Source organism: Maniola jurtina, chromosome 20, assembly GCF_905333055.1.
Source record: "Maniola jurtina chromosome 20, ilManJurt1.1, whole genome shotgun sequence".
Taxonomy (NCBI): domain Eukaryota; kingdom Metazoa; phylum Arthropoda; class Insecta; order Lepidoptera; family Nymphalidae; genus Maniola; species Maniola jurtina.
The window spans coordinates 7,572,555-7,599,967 of record NC_060048.1 but is presented as its reverse complement, the minus strand read 5'-3'; the positions used below and the strand labels follow the sequence as shown (position 1 = coordinate 7,599,967).

Sequence of the window (27,413 nt, the reverse complement as noted above, 5' to 3'; positions counted from 1 at the left end):
GCTGATAATTTCATGGTTTCCATTACTATTGTGCCAGCTGTTTCAGATGAGGTTAACTTTACCTCATTTTACATGATATTGGCAAAAAAAAAGATAAGGGAATATTACTTATTCACTTACTAGGTAAGTAAATAAGAAATATTCCCTTACTTAATAATTACTTAATTAGTAATATTACTCATTTACTTACTAGGTAAGTAAATAAGTAAGTAATATTCCCTGACCTAGCTGACCAGACTCCAGAGTAACCGACATAGGTAGCTCAACGGGTTGCAAAGCTGAAGTGCCAATCGGTTGCTCAAAAAACAGGGGCCGTTGGATTCAGGCGGCGCGCGGCGCAAGACTCGTGTAAGTCCTTACAAGACTTATATTATATGCCCGGCAGAGGACGTCTATCGGTTGAAAATGATGACAATGGCTTGCTCAGCGCGCCGCCGGAAATATAGTAGAACCAGAAGACTATAAAAAAGTAAAGCTCTTCCATTCTACGTGACATTGGCGACGTGCATTGTGCTGGTGTTGGTGTGGCACTAGTCACTACTAAAAGCCATAAAACAAAATAAGAAAAAATTTAAATCCCAATCCCAAAATAAGTACCACAACATTTCATATTTAAACCAACAAAACTTTACCGAGAATTTCATTTATCATAATCAAAAACTTCGTTACTAACGCCCCTTGAAATTCGTGTTTCGACTTTCGACCGAATGACCTAAAAACCTTTGGATGGATTTAATTTAGAATGCATGCATTGAATGCCTTTATGAATTGCTTCATTTTAAATCCAATTAAAAAATAATTGAGATTTTGAATCCAGGAAAATATTATCATCGTACTTTTTAATTCGGTAGACTGTGTCTGTCGCAGCGAAATGGTATAAGCCGTAAGTTAGCCAACTCCCTTAGTGATATGGCTAACTTCCGGGACATGTTAAAACCATAACTCAATTAAGACTATTTCAATGCACGAATCTAGTGATAGCATACAATACTGAGCATCTGATATAATATCAAGATAATATTAGGTAATAGAAATAAAGTGCACATGAATGTTTATGTTCTAACCTATCCTAACCAAACTTTAGATTTTAAGATTAAATCGAATGTGGTTCAGAACGAAATCTGAGTACCGAAGTCTAAAGTAAGGTTAAATTAGATACCGTGTAACTTATTATTCCTTGAAAAGTTTAATGAACGATTTCTTATTTTTATTTGCAGAAACAACACCGGTGTCTCTCGATTCTCTAGCAAATTGCATTAAGAGGGGTCTCTCCGCCTAGATATTAGTTTCTAGAATATGTCTGCAAAATTTCATGGACTTTGTTGCTTAATATTCAAATGAAATTGTAACTACGATTGTATGAAGCGAGTGACGGATAGAGCCCTGTTAACTTGAAAACCACCAAAAAATGACTTACATGGACATGTCTAGTTATATCCAACGAACGATAAGGTCAATATAATTTTGCAAAGATTTATTCAAAGCAGTTTGCTCCTGTTATTATTACAGTATCGCAAAAGACCGTAGCATCTTAGGCAATAATAATTAATATTATCATAACACGTTCAAAACATCTGAAGAATGCTATAATATTCATGAGAAATTCTTTGACTAAAACGTATGGCGCCAGCTAAATGAGTTACGAGAATGGAGAAGCGGAAGTGCATTTGGCGCAGTTATAATGTTCAATGCATACCCACAAAGTGGAGTGTAGCAGAACAATTTAAAAATGAGCTTTATTCACTTTAACATAGGTAAGATTGAATTGAAATGGGTATAATGAAAACTAAACACGGAGGAGTCCAATGGATGCGCCGATGCACGACGCTCGCTGCTGCCTCTTTCACATAATTTTAATGAAGATAAGTTTAAATTGTTTGACGTTAAGCCTCAGCTTTACTCCACTCTGCCGGTGTGCGTTCTGCGTTGCATATTAGCATTCTTGATAAATTAAAATATATTTTGTTACTGCCAGTTAAAATAATACAAATCCAAGAACAGAGTTTCAAAAGGGGAGTCTTAATAATTTAGCACTAAGCTGGTTTCGAATGGGAAATAATTTAATTACTATTGGACTGTAATCAATTATTTATATATTCATCATCACTCTCTCCTGGACATAGTCTCCATTAGAGACTATGGGACGAGGGGAAAACTTGTATTCGTGAATGCAATCAGGTGGATTACAAGAAAAATAAATCGTGAATAGCAAAACTAGAATAAATGAAACTGAAATGCCGTGAATCTCCTATCAAAATTACTCTTAAGTATTAACTAAGTAGTTGCTTAATTAATATACGAGTAGAACACGTACATTTACATATTTAAGGAAAGATGGACAATGTGGTTCACATTAAGGAAATCTACCTGGTTTATGATAGAGATAAGATTTTTTATCAGTAGGTCTAAAAATTGTTTTAAAAACATATTTTCTGCTTCTTTACGAGCAGGTTTCTTAACATTTAAAGATGGGTTCGTTTTTTCTTTAGTAAATGACTCGAATGAATATGATTTTAATATGTCTAGATTCACAAACGATATTCAAGAACGCGTAGCGAGTAGCTAACCAAATGGAATATCGCCTAATTTTAGTCAATTTTTCCTTAGTTAGCTAACAAATCGCAGGATACCAGCCAGGTAACCTCCCCGTGTGCCGGAGTGTTGCGCTTGAGAGAGCAGCGCTTGGGCCGGTATACCCTGGTAACATGGTTAACAATTTTTCTTCATGGAATGGCTAATTGACCTGGCAGGGAGGGGTTTTTGTCCACGAGTGAGTGTCCCAAGCAGAGGGTGCAGTAGACGCACCCATGGGACATAGCCCAAGGAGCGGAAGATGTGGCTGTGTTGGGTGGTTGGTGATGAGTGTTTCATCACCCATCCAATAACTTGCTGCCACACTGGTTTCTCGCCTGTCCATTTTGGTGACGGGCGAGAGAGATGTTGAGTATGGGAATTGCCCTCCCCGTGAGCCCTAGCCCTAAGCAAATTATGAAGCCCTTTTCCATAATTGTCAGTTCGTGGTAACAAGGTGATATGACCCGCGTATAGCGCGCCTTTTACATATTTCGGCGAGAAGCTACTTGTTTACCTTTTTCTGTAGTTCCAACCAATTGGTTGCAAACTACGGTCGTAAGTCTCCCACTTCTGACGATACCCGTTCTTCACAAGGAAAATAACTGCAATATTATCTACTGAAAAGCTTTCCATTCAAAATTCACATTAATACAAATTAGATATGCGACGAGAAAGTTTCGGACAGTAATCTATACTTGACAGTGCACATGAATGATTTCATAGCTAATTCGTTACATATATTATTTTTAACAAGCTCAAGTGTTTTCGACTTGTTTTCAATAACAATCTGTCAGCTGTCTCAGCTACCTACTTTCGCTTGCGAATTTTAACTCATTATAAGCATCTATGTGACAACGTTTGATCATGCTATGATTGCGTAACTAATCTGAGACTTTAATTAAGTAAGTAGATACTTATTCAAATACTTATTGTAATTAAAGTTATTATCGTACTTTCATCCCAATTATCCCAATTCATCGCTGGCCCATTACTGAGCTCGCCCATTACTGAACTGATGGTCTTCTCACTGAGAAGACCATAATTCACCATGTTGGGCAAGTGAGGATTGGCAGATCTCACACACATTATGAAGAACTAACTCTATGGCATGCTGATTTCCTCACGATGTTTTCCTTTGCAGTTAAAGCAAGTGATATTTAATTGCTTAAAACGCGCATATTAAAAAGTTAGAGCTGCATGGCAATTTCTAACATGGGCATTTTGGTGGATAGTAATAATTTCTTACTAGTCTTGGGTCTGGTTTGGTGGGAGGCTTTGGCTGTGACCAGAGTGAACTAGAGTGAGGGAACTCTCGGTTTGATTCTGAATATCAACGATATCTCAAATATTACGCTATGGTAACGCAAAATCAAACAAAAATGGGGCTCCTTTAGGGCTACCTGCGTCAAATGCACTGCAACATTTGGCGCCTGCCAGTGACGTCGAAGTCTCGACATTTTGTTAGAAGTTCCCTAACTGTCGTGAACTGTAACGTAGCTAGTTACCTCACTTAAAGTCATTTCGGCGAGCAATTTAGCATTCCAGTACAATGCAGCCTAGAAACCGACCAAGTAGTTGGAGATAAATACGGATTCAATAGAACGCAAAAGGCAGTCTAAGCTGGAAGAAAGAGCTGGAAGAGTGAAATGCTGGAAGCAAGCTAACCATGTAACTCGCTTCCATCTTAGACTCATCATCACTTACTGCCAGGTGGAATTGCAATCAAGGGCTGACTTGTATCTGGGTGAAAAATAAATTGATCCATCTAACCTTAATTATCAATGTCAGAAAAATTGTTTAAATTAAGATAAGATAACAATATTAAGTATATACCTAAGTAACTGTGTGGTATAACTTCAGACTACGGAGTATAAATTCTTAAAGCTCATCTTTATAGGTCAAAATAAAAAACCATTCCAGCCATACCAGATTAAATGCAGGAAGCAAAGAGATACGTTATTTAAAAGTAGATATTTAATGAAACAAGAACATAATATTATAGGAAGGAGATAAATTAGTGTAAACTGCAAAACTAGCTGTCTAACCTGGCTTTCAGGTATTTTAACTTTTAAATAAGTAATAAAATTGTAAGAGCCATTGCACAATGAGAACATAGATTTAATTACTATCGTTTATGGAACCAGTTCTAAACTACTGCTGCTTCCATATTGCTAAAACAGTTGTGTAACTACAAAATTAACCATCAAGACATACATGTACATAATATATTATATTTTCATAGTTATATTATGCTAAGGCATAAATATCATTAAATATAGTCAACTTTAATCACAGTAATTAAGTACGTAATTATAAGTACATGTACTTAGATATTTTTTTAGCTTTTTACTTATCCTTTAGTTTGATTTGTCTAGTTATCACACAAAAACCTCCACGCAGAAGCTATTTTTCTTTTCATATATTTTTTGTAGGCAGGTCTGTCTAGAAACCACTTATATTTAAAAGTGCATGGATTAAGGTACAGCATTGACATTTTCAATAAAGTTAAATGAACTAAGGCAAATGAAATAAATGAGTGTATTGACACTATTTATTTTGCAAAAAAGATGATGGATTGGTATTGACCAAAAAAACAAAATGCTTAAGTATTCACTACAATTGATGCCTAGAACTTGGTCCTCATGGGTTTTGGTTTTCAAATTAGAATTCTTTAACTTTTTTTGGAATTCCAGGATATCTAGCTTTATTCTTTGCTTACATTATAAAGGGAGCCTCTGTGTAAATTTCATCTTTCTAGGTGCAGGCTATATGTTGTGTGTCGTCGCATATACATATATAAGTAACTATTTATTTTACTAAGTAAAATTTGATCAAGAAATTCAGTAAGGGGTTTCTTGAGCTATAATATTAATATTGGGTTAGAACTGTGTAGAAATACGAAAGTGACAGTAATAATATATATAGTTTTTGGAACATTGAGAGCACCTTTCTATTTGTGTTTACACACTATCAGAGTTAGTGCATTGAAATGTGTGCATACTGAGGCTTTCACTTCATACCCAATGAATCATAGTTAGTTACTTCCTTTTGACATTATCATCACATATCAGTTTAGTCATTTATAATAATACTTTGTTAGGAATATTGAATGTGTTTTTTGTTTAGTAACTCAATTACTTTAATAAATTTGACTAGCTATTATGTGGGTGTGCATGTAGGTTTCCAAAATATCATTGGAAACCATTGTATTCCATTGATAAATTCCCAGGATGCTACCTCCATTTTCAAGATGCAAGCTGTCATGTCTGTGCCAAATGTTTTTGAATTAAAAAATGATTTTAATTTTGTTTGAAAGGTGGCTTGATGAAGAGTGTTCTTAGCTATAATCCAAGAAAATTGGTTCAGCCGTTTGAAAGTTATTTACTTTTTAGAGTTTTCTGTCAGGGGTTTTAAATTTTTAATTTATGTTATTACACTTACTTAATTCCTATTTTCTCTAACTATACTTCTATTAAGTTTGTTTGCTTGTATTAAGTATATTTTTCTATATGAAAGACTCCTATCCAACCATCCAGATTTACATTAAGTAAGGAAATAATATTTCGTACAAATCAAAAAACAGATTTATAAAGTGATTGAGTGTGCAATGCCTTGCTGTTTTTATATTGGTAATAAAAAATAACCTCTTAGAAACACTTTTGTACCTAATTAAATACTGTGCTATAAAAGAATGCGAAGGAAAAGAAATCGGACAGGAACCGCTCACTATTGTAGCGATTGCATAAAAACATTCGTCTACTTACGGTTCGGCCTCTATAGACTGCAGGCGGGCGACATAATTTGATGGAATGTAGCCTTCTTGTTTTGTTTTCTTGCTCCTAGCTAGCCACCAGTCTCCCTGGGTATCGTTCAGGATCTCCAAATGCTCCCCCTTTCTAAAACTAAGGTCTTCATCTGTCCTAGCATCGTAATCATACAGGGCAACAAAAATTCGGGTGGGAGGGACCTCGCTCGTATCTGGGCCTTGTATCACCGTAGATCTAATTGGATCAGGAGGCGGCGTTGGCACAGGAGTTTGAAACTCCCGAGGGTGCTCCTCATGAGGATTCACACGCTCATTTTTGTTTTTGGAATCCTTTTCGCCTGTGCTACTGAAACAGTTCCCCATTTTCTCTTTACAAGGTGAGACTGGTATCACTTGTTTTATGTCAAATCACACACTTGTACAGATATAAACAACTGTTCAAGTCTTTAATGTCCATTAACATTTTATTGTGACACTTTTAAGTCAATAATAATAAGGGAGAAACATAATTTTAAAGTAAACAAAGAATATAAAACCCCGAAACAACATGACTACGGGCAGCCATTTTGATATACCATAGACAAGATAGAAATTGAAATATTTCTTCACCTTCTCGCTAGTCTTTATGGGCTATGGCTTTTTAAAATAATATAAATGACGGCGATGGGTAACTTTAGAATCCTGGACGCGACCGCCCGTGTACTACGTCAAGCGCGATGTTTCCTCTAGTCTAGATCATATTGCTAGCGCCATCTAACGATACTTACCTTTACTTTTTGTACACCGAATAGTCGTATTATACAGGTAGGTACAGAATTTGCTTGGAAGTGGTTCCGTTATAGTTTCTTAGTTTTCCAACAGATGTCACTAAAAAATATAAGAAATCTGCGTGGATTTTTAGGTTTTAAAATATTTTTAACCGACTTCCAAAAAAGGAGGAGGTTCTCAATTCGTCGGGATCTTTTTTTTTTTTTATTTTTTATGTATGTTCCCCGATTACTCAAAGACCCCTGGACCGATTTGGAAAATTTTTTTTTTGTTTGAAAGGGTATACTGTGCAGGTGGTCCCATATAAATTTGGTGAAGATCTGATGAATATCTTCGGAGATGGAGAACAGAACTACTCAATGGATAAGAGCAAATTGCTCGCGATCAGTGTAATAGCTTAGTAAACAGTAGGGTTTTAACTGGGCATAGCATATTATAGTACAGTGGGGCCACTAAAAATTGTGAAATAAAAAATTTTCAAAAGAAAAATAAAACCGACTTCAAAAACCACAAACACTAAAAAGTAGAAAATAATTTTTGTTTAGCTACACATGTAATGTACCTAGGTATGAAGTCGGGCGAGCTTCACTCTTGGATTTCTAATTTTGTTTTAATATGCTCGCTCGACTTCATACCTAGGTACATTACATGTGTAGCTAAACAAAAATTATTTTCTACTTTTTAGTGTTTGTGGTTTTTGAAGTCGGTTTTATTTTTCTTTTGAAATTTTTTTTAATATTTATATACCTACTTCCATAAAGCTGTACTTTAATATTATGTTAGTCAGTCAGTTTTCCCGTGGTTAGCTCAGACTCTTATTTTAATAAAAATATATGTATAATATGTATTACTTAGGTACCTACCTACTTGCCTACCTAAGGGGCATTTAGCATCTAAGGCAGGTAGATAGGCATTTAGGCAGATAATTTTCACTTCAGTCCTTGTTTATTCAGATTTCAGACCTTAGTGTTGTTGTATACTGAAGGCGTTGCTGTCTGTTTTAAATAGGTATTAATATTTTAGGCTGGTTTTTCATACCAGACTTAGGCTGAGATCTATAGAGCGCACTTTGACTTTGCTCAGACTCAAGGCACTGTCAAAACGAGACAGCACTATACCGCTGGCATAAATCTGTCTCGTTTTAACTGAAACTTATGTCTATGCAAAGTCATAGTGCGCTCTATAGATTTCAACCTTAGACCACCTTATTTTTTTGCCTATAGCTGAAGACCTGGAGAGTGACGACTATTTTTTACCTTGCCAAATCAAAGAGTTCCCACGGGATTTTGAAAAACCTAAATCCATCAGACGAAGTCGCGGGCATCAGCTATTTTAAATAATAATAATTAAATTGTGGCGTGCCGCAGCTTTCGTCCTTTTTAATTACTTATTTAGTAAAATTATTACAGTGTCGCCATTGAAGTTCGAATGTAGGCAAAAGGGCACGTCCGTCAATCCTGCTATCGTGCGGTCACACCTGCCCCAGAGATAATTTATTCATACCAATCTGCCTCTTGAATGTGTCGATAATAAAGTTTTATGTTGATAATAATTTTCAAATATTAGGTAGGTATATGTAAATTCAAAATCCTAAAATAATGAAAATAATATTCAAATGATGCCCCTAATAAATCTAAATTTGATTTGATTAAGTAAGTAATTGGTATCTATACTAATACTAATAAATAAAATTGGAGTGTCTGTCTGTAATTTCGAAATAACTACCACATATTAAGGTCATATGGTTATTTGAACGATACCATAACTGAATTACACGTTTTTAAAATTTTTGTCTGTCTGTCTGTCTGTCTGTTTGAAAAGGCTAATCTTCGGAACGGCTGAACCGATTTTAACGGGATTTTCACATACAAGTAGAGGATTGACCAGGGTGTAACATAGGCTACTTTTTTAACCGACTTTCAAGAAGGGAGTTGTGTTTTTCTACCTATGTACATCAAAATCTCCGAGATTTCTGAACCGATTTGCGTCATTTCTTTTTTAATCGATAGAGGAACTTTGCGACATTGTTTCATAAAAAATTTGGATACCAACTCCTCAATCCTGATGCTGCAGGGGATCTGACCAATCCACGCGGGCGAAGCTGCGGGCATCAGCTAGTCTTTAATAATACACGTATACCACTTAAAATTAAAACAGTAACTAGATGATGATTTCTGTACATTAAATAGGTACATTAAAATGATTTTAGGGAGGAAAACAGGTGCCAATTTCCTAACAAAAAAAACATCTTTGAATCTTTTTAAATAGAAGTCTAGTTAAAGTTTATGAAAATATTAATTAAACTATAGGTGATAGGTACTGAATAATGTAATATTGATATTTGCACAAAATGAAAAGATGATAATGTAGTGAATCATAGAAATTTAAATAAATTAGTGTGTTTTATTCGAGAGTCGTAAAAGAGTCGTCAAAGAAAACTGAAAACAGCAGCGCTCGTAGCGTGTAGCACGCGTAGCGCGTAGATAGCGCTTCTACAAAGCAAAGCGATTTAGCGTTCAGGTATGATGCCGTATAGAAATTAAAGGGGCATTGGGTTTAATAAAAACTCCCATACCCCTTCTAGGTTAGCTCGGTTCCATCTTAGACTAGTAAAATGGACAGACGATATCGCAAAGAGGTTTTTGAACACAGCGGCAGAACGTTGTGTCCTTAAAAGCCCAACTGTAGACGTCTATAGATTAGTACTTAGTTCGAGTTGAATAAAAAATAATATATCGCGACTGGCATCATTTTAAATACTGGTTTACCGTAGTGTTATATTACGGAACATGATCATACTTAGTATAGAATGTCGAAAGCCATTTGAAGTTTATTAGTTCTTAGAGTCTTAGTTGCCTTGGTCGTAAGCTGCCATTATCTTGTCTCTTGACGACAAAACTTTAATTAAACGCAGTTGACAAACAGGAAATGAAGTTTGGATTATGCCTATTGGGAGTTGTAAGATAGTACGACTTCTTACTATTCCTACAAAATGTGATCTCTGAACGACAATGAGATGGCTTTTTTTCGATTAGTGGGTGCAGCATAAAGCCTTCTAAATACTACGGCAGGGTCGATTAGAGTGACAAAGTGGGGAGGATCCCAGATTGTCCCCTAAACATGTTGTGTCTAGGGTCATTCTAGGTCCGATTCTAGATCGCCGCCTAGATCGACCGGCAGAAGCAGATATGTTGCCGGTTCTCCTAGATTGTGACAACCACCCTTTTGCCCTGCACGTGTTGGCCTGATTTTATTTGTGAGTTCGTTCGCGACAGCCGTCGAATGCGTTGGCATGACCCATGTGTAGGGACCACCCTAGATTGCTTAAATCTACTCGTAGCTGCGTTCTAAACCAGCCCTGCCGTAATGTCGTGAGTAGAGGGCTTAAGAAAGGGTATACCGTGCCGGCACATGAGTAGACAATGGTGGGAACTCTTTAATTTTCGTGTATAAAATGAAGCCTATATCACTTCTCCAGGTTTTTAACTATATCCAAGCAAAAAACCACCAATTGGTTGCTCCGTTGCGGCAGTTATTGATGAACAAACCGATCAACCAATAAACAAATAAATAAACACAATTTTCCATTTATTTACCACTGGGTAGTTACCTGCCTATATGCGTAGTGCTAGTAATAATACTATACCTACTTACTTACATATACTTAAGCTCACTTATAAAAAATTTAAACTGTTTAAAATATAATTTTTAGCCCATTTCTAAACATTTTAAGAGTATGATCTGAAAAATGTTAGGAACTAAACTGTACAAGGCAGGTAGGTATACCGGTATGCTGGCTGTGGAAAATCTAATTTTCTACGTTGTCCAAGATTATTCCAAAAATACGTGGAGACTAGAGACCCTTCTCTACTGAAGAATTCCAATATTGTACCTAAAACAAGTTACGTAAAGAAAAGTAAGAAGTATCTTATTTATTTAGAGGACTAAGGGCGATTTCATTCGATCCGAATCCGTGAAAATACATTCCGAAGTAATTATAGAACTATTTGTATGGAAGCTTACGCACTAGCTCCGACTTCTGGCATCCGAGTTCTCTCCGTCATCCGTGAGAATATCTCGGATGTGTCTCGGATTCAAATCGGACGTATGATGTACTCGTAGATATGTCAAAGATGCCCACTGAATAGCTTGGAATTGCATCAGCGATCGGATTAGTGCGTAAGCAATATCCGAGTAGGATCCGAGTTTTTATATCCGTCTTTTCACGGAACCGGATCAGATGAATGCGTGGTTACGCACTCATCCAATCCGGGTGATTAAATACTTCCATCCATCCATCCATCCATCAGCCTGTATGCGTCCACTGCTGGACATAGGCCTTTCCAAGAGCGCGCCACCAAACACGGTCCTCCGCCTTCCTCATCCACCCGCTCCCCGCCACCTTCTTCAGGTCATTGGTCCAGCGGGCAGGAGGTCGTCCCACACTGCGCTTACCGGTACGCAGTCTCCACTCCAACACGTCTGCCCCATCGGCCGTCGGTTCTGCGACAGACATGACCTGCCCATTGCCACTTCAGCTTGCTAATCCTTTGAGCTATGTCGGTCGCTTTTGTTCTTCTGCGAATTTCCTCGTTCCGGATTTTATCCCTGAGAGTAATACCCAACATAGCTCGCATTACTCGCATTAGATTAAATACTTATCTCTCTTAAATTAAATTTAAATTAAATTAAAATATCTAGATTAAATACTTATAACTCTTATTAAATACTTATCTATTTTCGTCAACTTTGAACTAAAGCTACGACTATTAATTCAAATGTACTCTGGGTTGAAAATAAACCCACAATATTAGACATATTCAGCTCAGTTTCCACTTAGGGTTAACGATTATCATCTGACGTTAAATATAACAACCGGGAACAGACCGCGTTCTCTCAACTATGGAGGTTAGTGCCAAGTTAGTTCTAGTAACAAAATATCAGCTATTGGAATTAGAAATTGTTCCAATTATCAGAAAGCACACGAAATGTACTCGATTTTACTGCATTGCAGAAAATCGTTTAATTTTATAGCCTCTACCGTATGCCTTTGGTTTTACCCAGGTGTTATATAAGTACCCTAACCGCTGAAAGTTATCTTTTTGTTCTGTGTCACCATATTATCGTAGTTAGGTACTGTGTTTTTTTAATATCTTTATTTATTTCAACAGGGTTTTTAAACAATATTATGTGTGTATGATTTCTTCTTCTTCTTATTCGTATTCATTCTTATCGTATTTTAATATTTAAATAAAAACGTCCAATAATTTAGTATTCTATGAATAAGTATTTCCAAGAAGTGACTAACTAAGCTATTCTAATTATCTTCATCTCTCATCATCATCATAAAATTATCAGTCTATGGACATCCACTTTTGAAGGTAAGGTTCATTAATGAGTGCCACCAAATCCAGTCTTTCATCCTTGGTCGTCCGTCTTGCTCCAATGCAGATTCACTATTATAAAGAAAGTTGAATTATGTTAATCACTTTTTTAAACGCCGACCCAAAAAGAGGGGTGTTATAATTGTATCTGTGTATTTGTCTGTGGCATCGTCGCTCCTTAACTAATGAACCGATTATGATTTAGTTTTTTTTAGTTCTTAGCTATAATGTAAGAAAATCGGTTCAGCCGTTTGAAAGTTATCAGTTCTTTTCTAGTTACTGTAACCTTCACTTGTCGGGGGTGTTATAAATTTTTAATTTATATGAGTATACTGCAGAAAAACTAACAACAGTCAACACGTATGTGTATATTCTTATAGGCGATAAAAATAGATCCATTTCAATACAATCGGATCTATCAATTTGCGGTAGCATGACTTAAATCAACATATGGATACAGTAGTGCATTCTGTTCGCGCCATTCCCTCTCTTTCGCACTCCTATAAACCTAAACTACCCATCTCACTCCGCTCCCCTCGCGCATATTAGAAGAACTCACACGCAAGATTCAACGCCAGTCGCTAAAACCGCATGTCACCGATCGATCGTGTGTAAACCGCAACGCGCTGCGCGCAAATAAATAAACCCACGTTTTTCACGCAAAAATCGAGCCAAAATAAAGTGGAGTGCTGTGCTGTGAGCCGTAAGAAGGGAAGACTGAAGATAAGAAGCGAGCGAAAGACCATCCTGTAAGTGCTCCCTTGTTTCTTTTGTCCAGCAACAAGCCACCCGCCGCCATTATTCTAAACTCCGCCACTCGAATTTTTCCCTGCCTCAAATACTGCAAACGCAACCAAAAGTTTGGTCCTTACGAACCTTGGATGGAACCATTTCTTAATAATAATATTCAATTTTGGCCACAAATATTGGCCACTTCAATCTCTTTATAATATTTCACGCAATTAACGCAACGCAGGTCCTTCGGTAAAATCTCTTGATTAAAGTATACTTATACTTATTTCGCATACGCAAATTACTTATTTCGCAATACTTACTTATTTCGCATACGCAAATTACAGGGAAAATCGAGTGTACCTATTTATTATAGTATTAATTACTACGCAACGCTATATAGAACGATATTAATATATCGTATTATTTAAAACGCAGAAAAGACTTTCTTACAGTGCAATATTTACAGTGCAGTAGGTACCTATATACAGCGCAGTGCATTTAAATCGAATCAGAAAACCTAAATTAGTTCGCAAAAAAGTTAAGTGAATCACATAAGTTATAAATCGAATAGGTAAATTCCGTACGCCAAGTTGCTTTTACCTACACATCATAATTTATTTCCGACTGTAGGTACCGCCGTATTCTATTCAGAATGGAATAGGTACAATGTTGTTTACGCTAACGAGCGACTTCAATAAGTTTATACCTACTTGTTCTAAGGCGTGATATTATACTCGCTTACCCACTTAAGTATAAAATTTAATTTTTACCTACGAGTACGTGTCGTATTAATTGAATCGGTAAGTAAGTACGTACTTTGTTCTCGTAAGCTGGATATTTTATTCCTATCTACCTACTTGGTTTCATTTTATTATTCACTTTACGTATTGTATATGAATTGAATACCTACTTTGTGCCGCGGTTAATCTCGAGTTAAAAACATGTCGAAAGGAGAATGTTCAACCCCGAAGGTGAGTGCAGAGGTGTTAATTTTGGAAGCTCAGGTTGGGGCTTATTTTGCAAATATGCAGTCTATTTATAACGCATCGCAACATACGGAAAGTGAAGATGAAATTAAATACTTTTTGTCGAAAGCCGCTAATATAAATAATTTACGCACAGAATACATAAACCTTGTTAAGGATTTAAATATGGCTCGTATCCACAATAATCCAGAATATGTCGCGAATTTCCAATCTTTAATTGCATTCGAAGATCTGTTTTCGTCCGTTCAATATAAGTTGAATGAATGTGCGCCTTCCACATCAACGCCGAATAATTACCCAGATGTGACGTCATGGAAGCCTAAAGTAAAATTGCCACCCATAACTTTACCTAAGTTTAATGGAGATGTAAAACAATGGACTATCTTTTATGAATGTTTTAATACCACAATACACAAAAATAAAGAACTCAGTAATTCGGAAAAATTACATTATTTATTAGGCCAACTCTCGGATACCGCCTTGACGTCCATAGCTGGAATCGAACCCGCTGGAGAAAACTATGAGCTTATTTACTCAACATTGGTGGATAAATATCAGGATATCCGCGCTTTAGGTTATAGCTATCTAGATCAAGTGCTTAACTTTAAACAGTTACAATCATCGCATACTTTAAACTCGTTTTTAGATGTTTGTGGGACATCAATCGCAGCGTTTGAAAAGTTGGATATAAAGAATAAGGCTGACTTTATTTATTTATATTTAGCTTTAAAAAAGGTAGATAAGGAGACTGCCCGCTTGTATGAAAATTATATACGCTCTGAAAAAATACCTACTTTTGATAATTTTATTAAATTTATAAAGGAACAAGCTAAAATTAATGATAGAATTCCTGAGAACTCTCACCGCACGCCAAGTGAAAATAAAAATTGGCGCCAACGCACAATCCCTTCGCCACGAAATATACCCTCTTCAAGTACATCTAAATCATTTGTTATTTCAGCTGATAATAAGAATCAGTGTTGCCCGCTTTGTAAAACTGATACGCACAAACATTTTTACCGCTGTCCTAAATTTTTAAAATTGACGCCGCAAGAACGATATAAGGTAGTGAAGGCTAACCAATCCTGCACAGTTTGTTTGTCATTCCTGCATAAAAACCGGGTATGCCGTTCGGATAAATCCTGTTTTTCCTGTATGAACCCATACCACCACACTCTGCTCCATATGTCTAGTCCAAACGAAACTTCTGGACCTAAGGGTGATCGCACACCTGCGGACCCTTCGGATACAAAATCACAAAGTCAAACTGCAGTCTCGCTTTGCTCGCTTAATACTAGTATACCAATGCGCACAACCGTTTTGCTGGCAACTGCGTGCGTCCGCGTTTTAGACTCACGTGGGACAGAAAACACTCTCAAATGTCTTATTGACAATGCATCGCAACACAACTATATAACAAATGATTGTGTCAAACGCTTAAATTTACATATAGAGAACCTGACACATCCCGCGTCTGTGAACGGGTTTGGAGGTACCTCTAGCAAAATTAAGGGTATAAGTCGCATAACAATATTTTCACGCTTTAATAATAAATCATATTCGCTCACGCCGTTGATTGTTGACAAAATCACAGATCACTTACCTACATCGCCAGTAGAAAGGTCGCTGCTCAATTATTTAGAGAGCGTACCACTCGCAGACAATACCTATCACCTTCCAAGTAAGGTTGATATGATTTTAGGCGCGCAAATGTTTACGCAAATTCTGCTATCAGGCCGCGTTGCGGCTCCGCCTGGTATGCCTCACGCTTTACAAACCACGCTTGGATATATTTTAATGGGCACAGCCCCGCTAACGCAATCAGTTTCACCTTCGCAAACGCAAACGCTATGTGCTATTACTAATGAACGCTTAGATAATTCTTTACGCAATTTTTTTGAATTGGAGGATGTACCTTCCCCTAAGAGCAATTTTCTTAGCATGGAAGAACAAGAATGCGAAGATATTTATAAAAATACGACAGAACGCGATTCTCACGGTCGATATATCGTAGCTTTGCCGTTTAAGTCCGACCCTAGTGTGTTGGGTAACGCTTCGCTAAACGCAGAAAAACGCTTTAATTATTTAGAACGCAAATTAGAAAAATCACCTTCTTTACGCGACGCTTATAATAACATTATTGATGAATATCTGGAGAAAGACTACTTGAGTCCAGTAACGCAAACTCGCTCTGACGTACAATACGTTATTCCGCACCACGGCGTTCAACGCGACGATAAAGTTTCTACTAAAGTCAGAATCGTTCTGGATGCTTCTGCTGTTGAAAATGACACAAGCTTAAACTCGCTATTACATAAAGGTCCTAATTTACAATCGGATTTATTTATGCTATTACTAAATTTTCGCTTATTTAAAATTGCTATTTGTGCAGACATCAAACAGATGTATTTACAATTAAAAGTTCATCCAGAATTTTATAAATTTCAAAGAATTTTTTATCGCTTTTGCAAAGATGATCCTTTGCAATTATTTGAATTTAAACGCGTATGCTTTGGCCTCGCTTCAAGTCCCTTTCTTGCGCTTCGCACATTAAAGCAGTTAGCTGAAGACGAAGGCAAAAAATACCCTTTAGCTGCTGCCGTAATAAATGCAGGTCAATTTTACATGGATGACGTCATATGTACAACGCACACCGTAGAAGACGCAATTGAGTTGGCCGACCAATTATCGGAAATGTTCGCAGCGGGTTGCTTCGATTTATTAAAATGGTCGAGCAATTCATCGCAATTTCTTGAACATTATCCTAAAGAACTTTTGCATCCTTCGCTTGCTATTAGCTTTGAACCCGAATCTAGTCAGAAGGTTTTAGGGGTTAAGTGGAAACCTCATAAAGATTTGTTTACTTTTGACTTTGCACCTAAAGAAATGAAATGCACTAAACGCAACATGTTGTCGGTCATTGCTCAGTTATTTGACGTTCTCGGATTTGTAGCACCTGTAATATTATTCGCAAAATTACTAATTAAAGAGCTTTGGCTTTTGAAAATTGACTGGGACGAGGAGCCTCCCGCACATATTGCACAAACTTGGCTAAAATTCCAAAGCGAGTTACACATTTTATCTCAAATATCGATACCTAGACATATCGGTATAACGCAAAACTGTGAAATAAATTTAATTGCTTTCTCGGATGCAAGTGAAAAGGCTTATGGTGCAGTCTTATATATTCACGCAAGCACACCAGACGGAATCGTTGTTAGTCTACTCTGTGCCAAGTCCAAGGTTGCACCAATTAAAACAGTATCGCTTGCTCGCTTGGAACTATGTGCAGCTTATTTGCTTTCTAAGTTGGTACGCGCTGTGTTGACAAATTATTGTTCTCGCGTTACTATTGCTCGCACATACGCATTCTCGGACTCGACAGTCGCTCTCAATTGGATAAATTCCAGTCCGCATAAACTAAAAACATTCGTCGCTAATCGGGTATCGAAAATTCAAAATAATTTAGCCACGGAAAACTTCTTTCACGTTTCTGGTAAAGAAAACCCAAGTGACTGTTTGTCTCGTGGTTTAATTCCCGCTCAACTTGCTTCTCATCCTTTATGGTTTAACGGCCCAACTTGGATGCGCGAAAGCTGTAAAGATTGGCCCGTTAAGCAATTCGCTCCAGATTTAAACGATTTACCTGAGACTAAAACAGTCGTATTAAATAATGTCTTGCCAGAAAAGCCTCTTATATTGGCTATCGCGGAACGCTCGTCCAATTGGTCGAAATTGCTACGCATCTTTGTGTACATTTTACGTTTTTCTAAACGCATAATTACTCGCGGATTAATAACCGCAGAGGACTTAATTGCCGCTGAATTGTTTATCATTCGCTCGCTTCAAGAAGTTTATTTCGCTGAATATATAGAAGCCTTAAACAAAGGTACGGCTTTACCGCGCGCTATAAGAAAATTACGCCCCATATTAGTAGACGGAATTATACGCGTTGGTGGACGTTTATCTGCCTGCAAGGATATTTCGTTTGATCATAAACATCCCATTTTGCTTCCTAGCAAGGATCATATTGTTAATTTAATTATCGAATACGTTCATCGCATTAGTTGTCACGCGGGACCGCAACTCACATTATGTTTATTACGCAAAAAATATTGGATCCTTTCCACACGGAGAATCGTCCGCGCTCGCATACTGAATACAACATTTCTCAAATTTCTGCCAGCTGCAGACGTCACCAACGAAAATTCTCGCTTACTCTCACGCTTCTCGCTTTTAGATAAATTAGTCCAATCATATTGGAAACGCTGGCGAGAAGAATATTTACAAACGCTACAGGTTCGAGCAAAATGGAATACGGAATCTCGACCAGTAAAAGTCGGTACAATAGTTTTAATCAATCAGAATTGCGCACCACTGCACTGGCCGTTAGGCAAAGTCGAGAAAGTCTTTCCAGGCCCAGATGGCCATATTAGAGTCGCTTTAGTTAAAACAAAGAATGGTACACTCGAACGACCTGTAGTGCGCTTATGCCCACTTCCTGTTGAACTTAATAATTAATCTTTTCTAAAGTTACGCAATTTATATTTTTAGTTTCTAGTTATTACTATTTAGTCTCTCTTAGATAATTAATGCTTAGTAAGGTTAATCGCTGTCCTAGTCATGGATATTTTAATTTTATATACTCTTTATTTAATAGTGTTTTCTTGAAACAACGTTTCAAGGGGCGGGAGCTATGTTCGCGCCATTCCCTCTCTTTCGCACTCCTATAAACCTAAACTACCCATCTCACTCCGCTCCCCTCGCGCATATTAGAAGAACTCACACGCAAGATTCAACGCCAGTCGCTAAAACCGCATGTCACCGATCGATCGTGTGTAAACCGCAACGCGCTGCGCGCAAATAAATAAACCCACGTTTTTCACGCAAAAATCGAGCCAAAATAAAGTGGAGTGCTGTGCTGTGAGCCGTAAGAAGGGAAGACTGAAGATAAGAAGCGAGCGAAAGACCATCCTGTAAGTGCTCCCTTGTTTCTTTTGTCCAGCAACAAGCCACCCGCCGCCATTATTCTAAACTCCGCCACTCGAATTTTTCCCTGCCTCAAATACTGCAAACGCAACCACATTCTATGTTAATAAAAACGTGATTAACCTGTGGCGCCGGCTGTAGTTGTCACACGACGCACTGTGAATATTTATATTAATTACTAGCTTATACCCGCGTCTCCGCATGGACAACAAAATTTCGAACTACGAACTCCTATCTTACCCTCTTAGGGTTTGAATTTTCAAAAATCCTTTCTTAGCGGATGTGTACGTCATAATAGCTATCTGCATGCCCATCCGGATTCCTCCAATAGTTTGAGTTAATTACTTTGATAGATCAGTTAGTCAGTCAGTCAATCACTTTTTCCTTTTATACTTAGAAGAAAAGGGTCAGCTTAGGTATTCAACTTTATCTAAGTTGGATTGGCAGCACTAATGACCTGGGGACAGACTTCAAGCGTCGCTGCTGCCGACTATTTCAATGTCTAGGACCAATGACGCGTTGCCGTCTCTATTTATTTTGAGATAGGCTTGCACTTGAAGACGATCATCCATACTATCCATACTAATATTATAAATGCGAAAGTGTGTCTGTCTGTTTGTCCGTCTGTCTGTCTGTTTGTCTGTCTGTCTGCTAGGTACCTTTTCAAGGCCCAACAGTTTAACCGATTCTGACAAAATTTGGTACAGGGTCAGCTTATATCCCGGGGACGGACATAGGCTACTTTTTATCCCGGAAAATCAAAGAGTTCCCACGGGATTCCTAAAGTCCCATCCGCTTAACCGATTTGTATGAAATTTGGTACCTAGGTAACTTACGTCCCTGTAATTGACATAGGTAACTTTTATCCCGGAAAATCAAACAGTTCCCAACGGGCAACACGAAGTCGCGGGCATCCTCTAGTGCTGAATAAAAAGCAGTGATGAGGTCTAAGTTGGAGCGCGCTTGCCGCCAAGATGCCTATTCACTCTTGCCTAAAAGGTATTTAGATTATACGTGGCAGGAAACATGGACAGCGGAGGTGCACCAAGCATAGCGGTTTAATGATTAAGGAATGTTTTTTTTAGTTCACCAGATGACTAGACTTAAAAAAATTAAATTAAATAAATGACGTGCCCCAGGATTACTTATCATCAGTCAAGTTAAAGTCACGTTAAGTTAATAAAAAAATGTTATTCTCAGAATTTCTAATGAACTTCTTATAAAGACATCAAGGAAGGAAAGTAAAATGAAATAATAGAGAGTAGGTAGGTACGATATTGTGTCAATTTTGTTTATTCATTCGAAGAAAATGAAATTGACAGAGACAAGGGACCAAGCAGTTTCATTCAAATGAAAACTGCGTAGTACCAGAGTGAAGTAGAGTGAAGGAATTCTCGGTTTGATCCTGCATCGACGATATGTCAAATATTAGGCTATGGTGACGTGAAATCAAACAAAAATAGGGCTACATTACCTTCTTCAAATGTAAGTACCTACTAACATTTGATGCCTGCCACTGACGTCGAGGCCTCGAGGTTTTGTTAACAGGGCTCTCTCCGTCACTTACTCTATACAATCGTAGTCCCAATTATTTCATTTGAATACTAAGCAACCAAAGTTCATGAAATTTTGCACACATATATTCTAGAAACTAATATCTGTGCCTGTGGTGTTTTAGATTTTTCTAAAAATATGTAGTTTTAAAATTACAGGGGATTAAAGATTTGTATGTAAATTTTTAAGACTGCGTAACTTTTAAACCGAATATTTTAACGTAAATCTGGAAAACCACACGCATAGATTTTAGTTCCCGGAACGGTTCTACAAAATTCCATTGAGTATGATTGGTTAGTATTCAAATGAGAGACGAACTACGTTTGTATGGAGCGAGTGACGGAGAGACCCCTCTTAAAAGTTCCCTAATTGTCGTGAACTGTGGTAGTACAATCACCAATGTCGTGTAAAAACAGATTAGGGGTAGATACACAACCTACTCTTGTTTTTTTCCGAAAAGGTATGGAATCAAATGACCTTGATGATCCAAAAATAGGTCATCCATCCATCCATCCATCCATCAGCCTGTAAGCGTCCACTGCTGGACATAGGCCTTTCCAAGAGCGCGCCACCAAACACGGTCCTCCGCCTTCCTCATCCACCCGCTCCCCGCCAACAAAAATAGGTATTCCATAACAATTATTATAAATGCGAAAGTGTGTCTGTCTGTCTATGCTTTGGCTTTTCACGGTCCATCTGTTTAACCGATTTTGACGTTTGCTACCAATATAGCTTACATCCCAGGGACGATCTCTATTCCGGAAAATGAAAACCTCATGGGATTTTATAAAAACCTAAGCCCACTTGGATGAAATCTTGGCAATTCAAAACAAGAAAAGATAAACTACTCATACAATGAAAGGGCAATGAAATAAAACCGACCAACCTATCATACATGATTTTAGAATAACATACAGATACTGAGAAAATGATAGGTCCGAAGAAAAGCTGTACAAAGACCTTTTTTGAAAAGATAACTCTGCAAAACATAAGATGAATGTGCGCCAATACAATTTGAAAAATGTATTGTAATTCAACACCCTCGGAAAGGATCTGCGAAGAAAAATTTCGAGTGGTATTCGATATGGTGTGTTTAGTTTTCCTTCGAAGGTTTTTGATATCACTTGGAACTGTAATAAGGTACAGTTACAGTTAAAAATAGTGTAATAATGTGAATTAACTTTATTCTTCTTCTTTCTGAATTTGTACTTTTGATATGCTCTACATGTTGATAGGTATATAAGTATTTATTTAGTAGGTACTTAGTCCATGGAGTATTTTTAAATTTTTTCTGTTTTAGGTTCTCGTATTTCTTTGTAAATGAAGTTTAGTATTTAAGTAATAATAGGAAATAAAATACTAGATGGACAACGGACATCAAGCGAGTTGCAGGGAGTCGCCGCGCTGGGTATAGGCGGCCTAAGTTCGAAGTCTCTAGAAGAGACCTATGCCCAGCAGTGGAGTTCTATCGGTTGACGACGATAACATTGTGATCAACCCATTACCAGCCCGCTTCTGAGCAGTGGTTTCCTCGCAGAATGGAAAGGGTTTAGACCACAATCTACCACGCTGGCCCAGTGCGGATTAGCAGACCTTGGGGAACATTATGAAGGCTGTCAACCATGCAGATTTCCCATGGTGTTTTCCTTCACACAATGAATGAAATATCTGCTCTATTAATTTTAGTTCAAAGAATCTAAGCTTCGAACAAAACAATGTTTTATGGTCAAAGATTTTTAGTTCGAAAAATGAATATTTTTGTGAAGCAGTTTCCGAAAATGAAAATGTCTAACATGGCGAATATCAAACTCGCTACTTCTGGCTATCGCAGCAGTTTTATGGTCGATTCAGTCGGTGAAAATCATGATTTATAACAAAAATGTCGAGTTAGTGAATACTCGGTGGGGAGTAACCTAATTGGTATGGAACTTCCATTTATTTTTAACCTACTTGAGGCTTTAAAAAAAGGAAATTCTGTACATGTTTGTTCCACACTCCAAGGGTGCCAACGGGACAGCCTCCGCTGTCCGTCGGTTCGTCTGTCTGTCTGTCAGTGGGCTGTATCTCATGTACCGTAAAAGAAATTTTCACAGATTATGTATTTCTTTTGCCGCTACAAATAATAAAAAAATACATAGATTCATTAGATAAGTAAGGCTAGCTTTAAGTTTTATATTGTAATAAACTTGAAGAAACTTACCTATTGATGATTTCAAAATACCTATTTAACGAGGTATCACTCGAGAGCGTAAAGCAATTTTTTCCGATTTTTACTATAGTTCAAAAGATGAAAACTCTTGTTTTCAAAATTTTAATACGCATCTGTGTAGCAAACTGAAACTGCTTTTCAACTTTACAGCTCAAATACTTATATAATTGATTTTTAAAATAGCTGTGACACAACAGACGGCCTGGACGAAACTATAAAGTATAAAGGCTTGTATATTTTACTACGGAACCCTAAAAAAGAAAATTTTGTGTTTCCACTCATAATGAATGAAGCAACAGGCCGCAGACAACTCATGTAGTATAAAGTAACACTAGTAACTAGTAGACTGTAGAGACGTCGTTCGGTTCGGACGCCCCGCTCTTCGATAAAACGTAATAAGAATATACTAGACATTCGAATTTTCCGAATTATAATCGCATGAAAATATAAACATTTGAGCATATAAGCTGTTATTAAATAGTGTACTTTTGTTCGAGGGAAACAATCTGTGAGTAAAACCTTTTTATCACCCGCTTGTTTGTTATGTAAACATTTGAATTTTTGGCGGTTTATATGTTTGTTGGTTATGATAAAATACGTTAAACATACGTTTGCTGTATTAAGTGATAAAATGTAATTGTATACTTAGTATCCGTGGAAATATGAGAGTGCTCACGAAAATTGCATTGTTTACATTACAAAAAATAATCGTTGATGTTCTCAAATAGAAAAGTTTATTTAACAATATTAGATTCAATTAGGTTAAGAACTAAGGCCAGTAGGACAAATATTAATTAAAAGAGGTGAATGTTACTAAAACCTAAAATTTATTAGGTACCTACCTATGTCGCATAAGGCCGATTTTCCAAATAATGTTTAAGTAACAGTTGGTGACTGGAAATTCGGTCCTTAATGTATCTACTTAAAAGCTACTAGCTTCTGATGAGCTAAAATCTAAATCCTAAAATAATTTATAAGTATTTACCTATGTTTTTATCACTAACCTTACATTGATAACGAAAATTAAACATTTACGGAGGCATTAAAGCAAAGCAATACAAATACTACAATCGGCTTTGTCAATTTTTTTTGTTGCTAGCTACCTATGTACTGTGTTCCTATGCACAAATTTCTCTATTTTATAGCTTTCCCTAAAGTCTAAGCGTCAACTGCTTGGAACAAAGAAGTAGGTACAAAAATAAAGCTTAAGAGAAGTTTCTCTAGCGCGCACCGTCCACAGCAAACACCCCATTGCTTTACACACAAACGTAGTTTGGTTTTCATTTGAATACTAACCAATCAAACTCAATACGTAGATACTTTCTAGGAACAAATATCTGTGTCTGTCATTTGTCAGATTTCCGTAAAAATGCGTGGTTTTAACATTATACGGGCTCAAAGATTTATAGGTCTTTGAGACCGTGAAAGTTATAAACAAAATTTCAGAGTTCAATTGGTTGATATTCAAACAAGAACCAAAGCTACGTTTGTTTGGAGCGAATCACGAATAAACTCCTGTTAAAAAATTCCTGTGAATTTCTGTCCCTTACCAACGTACTAATAAAATTACTAACATTTCTCAAAACCGCTGTACGAGTTTAGATGAACCAGAGGTAGAATAAAATGAGGCATTCCTACGATGCAAAATCAAATCGTTGAGGAATTTAGGATGAACTGCAGAGAATTTCTCTTGAGAATGAGGAAACATTCCCAAGCGTCGCTGCCGTTTTCTCTTAGTTAACCCAGTGCTATACCTATTTCTTTTGACAGTTGACTTACAAATCTCAATAGATCAAAAGAATAGATCAAAACTTACAAGAGCGGACTGAATTCTGAAAGGTCGCCGGTTCAAAGCTCACCCGTTGAACTATTGTCGTACGCTTCGTTGGAGAGAAAAGGCCAATATTGGTCATTATTAACGTGCCTAATATTCTTTTACTAAAAAAATATTTTCTGATCAAAGTGCCTTTCTAAACATACTTCTACTCAGGTACTAAATAATGAACGCCTATTTCAATTCGTGTGCAGTAAAAGATGCGATTAAATGAAAATTTTTGTACAACTTGATTTATTAATTAAATAGCAAAAAAAAAAGGAAAACCAGTTCTTACTTTTATAATGTTTCATAGTAAATTGAGTATTTTTTAACTTTATAGTTTTAATTAAAAATTTCCATGAATGAGCCAAATTACTGAACAACATTATATTTTTTCGGATTAAAACTGATGCCACATAAAATGATTTCAAGATTAATTATAGGTATAATGTTTATTCTTTAACAAACCTTGACTATTCTTTAATTAATAAATGAAAATACTATTTATTATAGCAGGTTTATAAAATATATAGAAAGATATTTAGAAAAAAACAAGTGTGAGTCAGACTCTCACGCGAAGGGATCCGTACCATCGAACAAGAAATAACACTTTGTAATTTTCTTTAATTTTTATGGCAGCCTTTTTATTTGATGTGATAGGCAATAGAAATACAAATGTGCAACTCTCTACTACGGTTCAGGAATGCAACCCGCTGACCGACAGACAGACGGACGAACAGATGGACAACGGAGGCATAGTAATAAAGTCCCGTTGCCACATTTCGGTTACGGAACCCGAAAAAGACCCCACGCGACCGACGATGATGTAACAAAAACAAGCGCGACCCGACCTAGGATTAAATGCATTATGGCCAACAAGGAGTAGAATTTTTACAGCCTTTCGTAATTCGTTACGGGGCAGACAGAAGGCGTCTAAGGATATTAGAAAGTCTATCTATTTTTAACCCCCGACCCAAAAAGAGGGGTGTTATAAGTTTGACGTGTGTAACCGATTTTAAATTAGTTTTTTTTTTTTTTGAAAGGTGGCTTGATCGAGAGCAAAGTAAAGAAAGTTGAGGGTTTTTCATACCCATCTCAGATAGGTTTTCTTAGTGACATTACTAGAAATCCAATAAAAAAGGATTTTCATAAACTCTCCCGAACGACGCCGGCGTGGGTCAGTTTGTTAATTTATTGAAAAAACCTTATAAATGATTATTTAATAAGCAAATTAACAAATTTTACATCTAGTGTTTCAGAAACTGCAAGCACAGAATACCTACTAAGTAACTATTTACCGAAAGTTAGACTATGATTAAAGCACTTTAGCATTCAAAGTAACTAAGTTGGTAGCTCTAGAGTAATGAATAATTTATTGTATACGATCCATTGGATTTTACTCTTCCGTTTCTCGCTTAGAATCGAGCATAGTTACCTACATGATTTGTAAGGATAGGCAAATGTAACAAAAAAGACATTCTTATATCGGCATAGAAAAGAAATTAGAAGTTCATTTGTTGAAAAAATGTAGTCAAACAATAATACAAATCAATTATTTTTTATAAACATGCGGTATTGAGTTTGATTTAACAATAATTATATTATTGATTAAATAGAACGTTATATTTATTAGTTATATTTATTGATATCAAAAGTGGTTGTTGCAGTCCTTAAGAGTCTAATATAAATGAAATAAAAAAATTGTGTTTATTTAATTCATTGTTCGTTCCTTATACCTATCTAACTTGCAGTTGCATCGTCCAAGTCTATCCGATTGAGTTGGAACTTTGTACAGTTGTTGTTGGCACTTGCGTGAAGGTTCCCGATTTTGTATCTACTACAGTATTAGATTTAGATTATTATTAGGTACTTACTATGAATTATAATTGTACCATCAACGTTCAGGTGCACGCGAGTTCAAATAAATTACAAAAACTTGAAAGATAACATAATTTTACTTTATATCATTGACTTATATTTGAATTCTTCAGAGCCTCAATAGCTCAACCGGTAAAGGAGTGGACCGAAAATCGAAAGGTCGACGGTTCAAACCCTGCCCGTTGCACTATTGTCGTACCTACTCCTAGCACAAGCCTGATGCTTAGTTGGAGAGGAAAGGGGAATATTAGTCATTTAACATGGCTAATATTCTTTCATAAAAGGAAAAGACAAACTTATATTTGAATTCTGAATGTCTGCTAGCTTTTCACAGTCTATCCATTCCACCAATTTTGACGGGTGCAGACAGAGATAGCTAGCATCCCGGGGAAGGACAAAAGCTCCTTTTATCCCGGAAAATCAAAGAGGTCCCACGCGATTTTATAAACCTTAATCCACACGGACATAGTCGCGGGCATCATCTATTTTATATGTAGTGATAGAGACGTGATGATAGCGAGCTAAGCCATGCAAATTAAGCGATCCATCTGTGGTAGCACCGCGTCACAAGAATGCAGTAGCAGTACGCTGTGCATATGCATAACATTAACTTAATCTCTTTGGCATTAAATTATCTGCATGTAGCTCTAGATAGTAGATAACTCCCTAACGGGGTGTAAGATATTTCAGTACCGGGATGATATTCTAAGAAACTGAATAATGAGCCGCCCCTTGCGCTGTCCCACGCACTTAA

At 36.8% G+C, this 27,413-nt stretch overlaps 3 protein-coding genes across 4 annotated transcripts in view; 2 read left to right on the top strand and 1 right to left on the bottom strand.

Moving 5' to 3' along the window:
* The window catches only part of LOC123875693 (tyrosine-protein kinase Src42A), an 87,267-nt gene extending 80,331 nt beyond the window's left edge, over nucleotides 1-6,936 (bottom strand). Inside the window, exon 1 of the mRNA XM_045921680.1 lies at nucleotides 6,339-6,936. Coding sequence (XP_045777636.1) covers nucleotides 6,339-6,703 — 365 coding nt within the window. The 5' untranslated portion in view covers nucleotides 6,704-6,936. The remainder of the gene's footprint in view (nucleotides 1-6,338) is intronic.
* Nucleotides 6,937-15,398: 8,462 nt separating this feature from the next.
* On the top strand, nucleotides 15,399-18,734 carry LOC123875852. The gene has a single exon (XM_045921900.1). The coding sequence runs from the start codon at nucleotides 15,399-15,401 to the stop codon at nucleotides 18,732-18,734; it is 3,336 nt and encodes a 1,111-aa protein (XP_045777856.1).
* A 4,589-nt stretch (nucleotides 18,735-23,323) lies between these two features.
* The window catches only part of LOC123875699 (G-protein coupled receptor dmsr-1-like), a 71,721-nt gene continuing 67,631 nt past the window's right edge, over nucleotides 23,324-27,413 (top strand). For both annotated transcript variants that reach the window (XR_006798195.1, XM_045921686.1), the window contains exon 1: nucleotides 23,324-23,473. The gene's annotated coding sequence lies outside the window, so the exon portion shown is untranslated. The remainder of the gene's footprint in view (nucleotides 23,474-27,413) is intronic.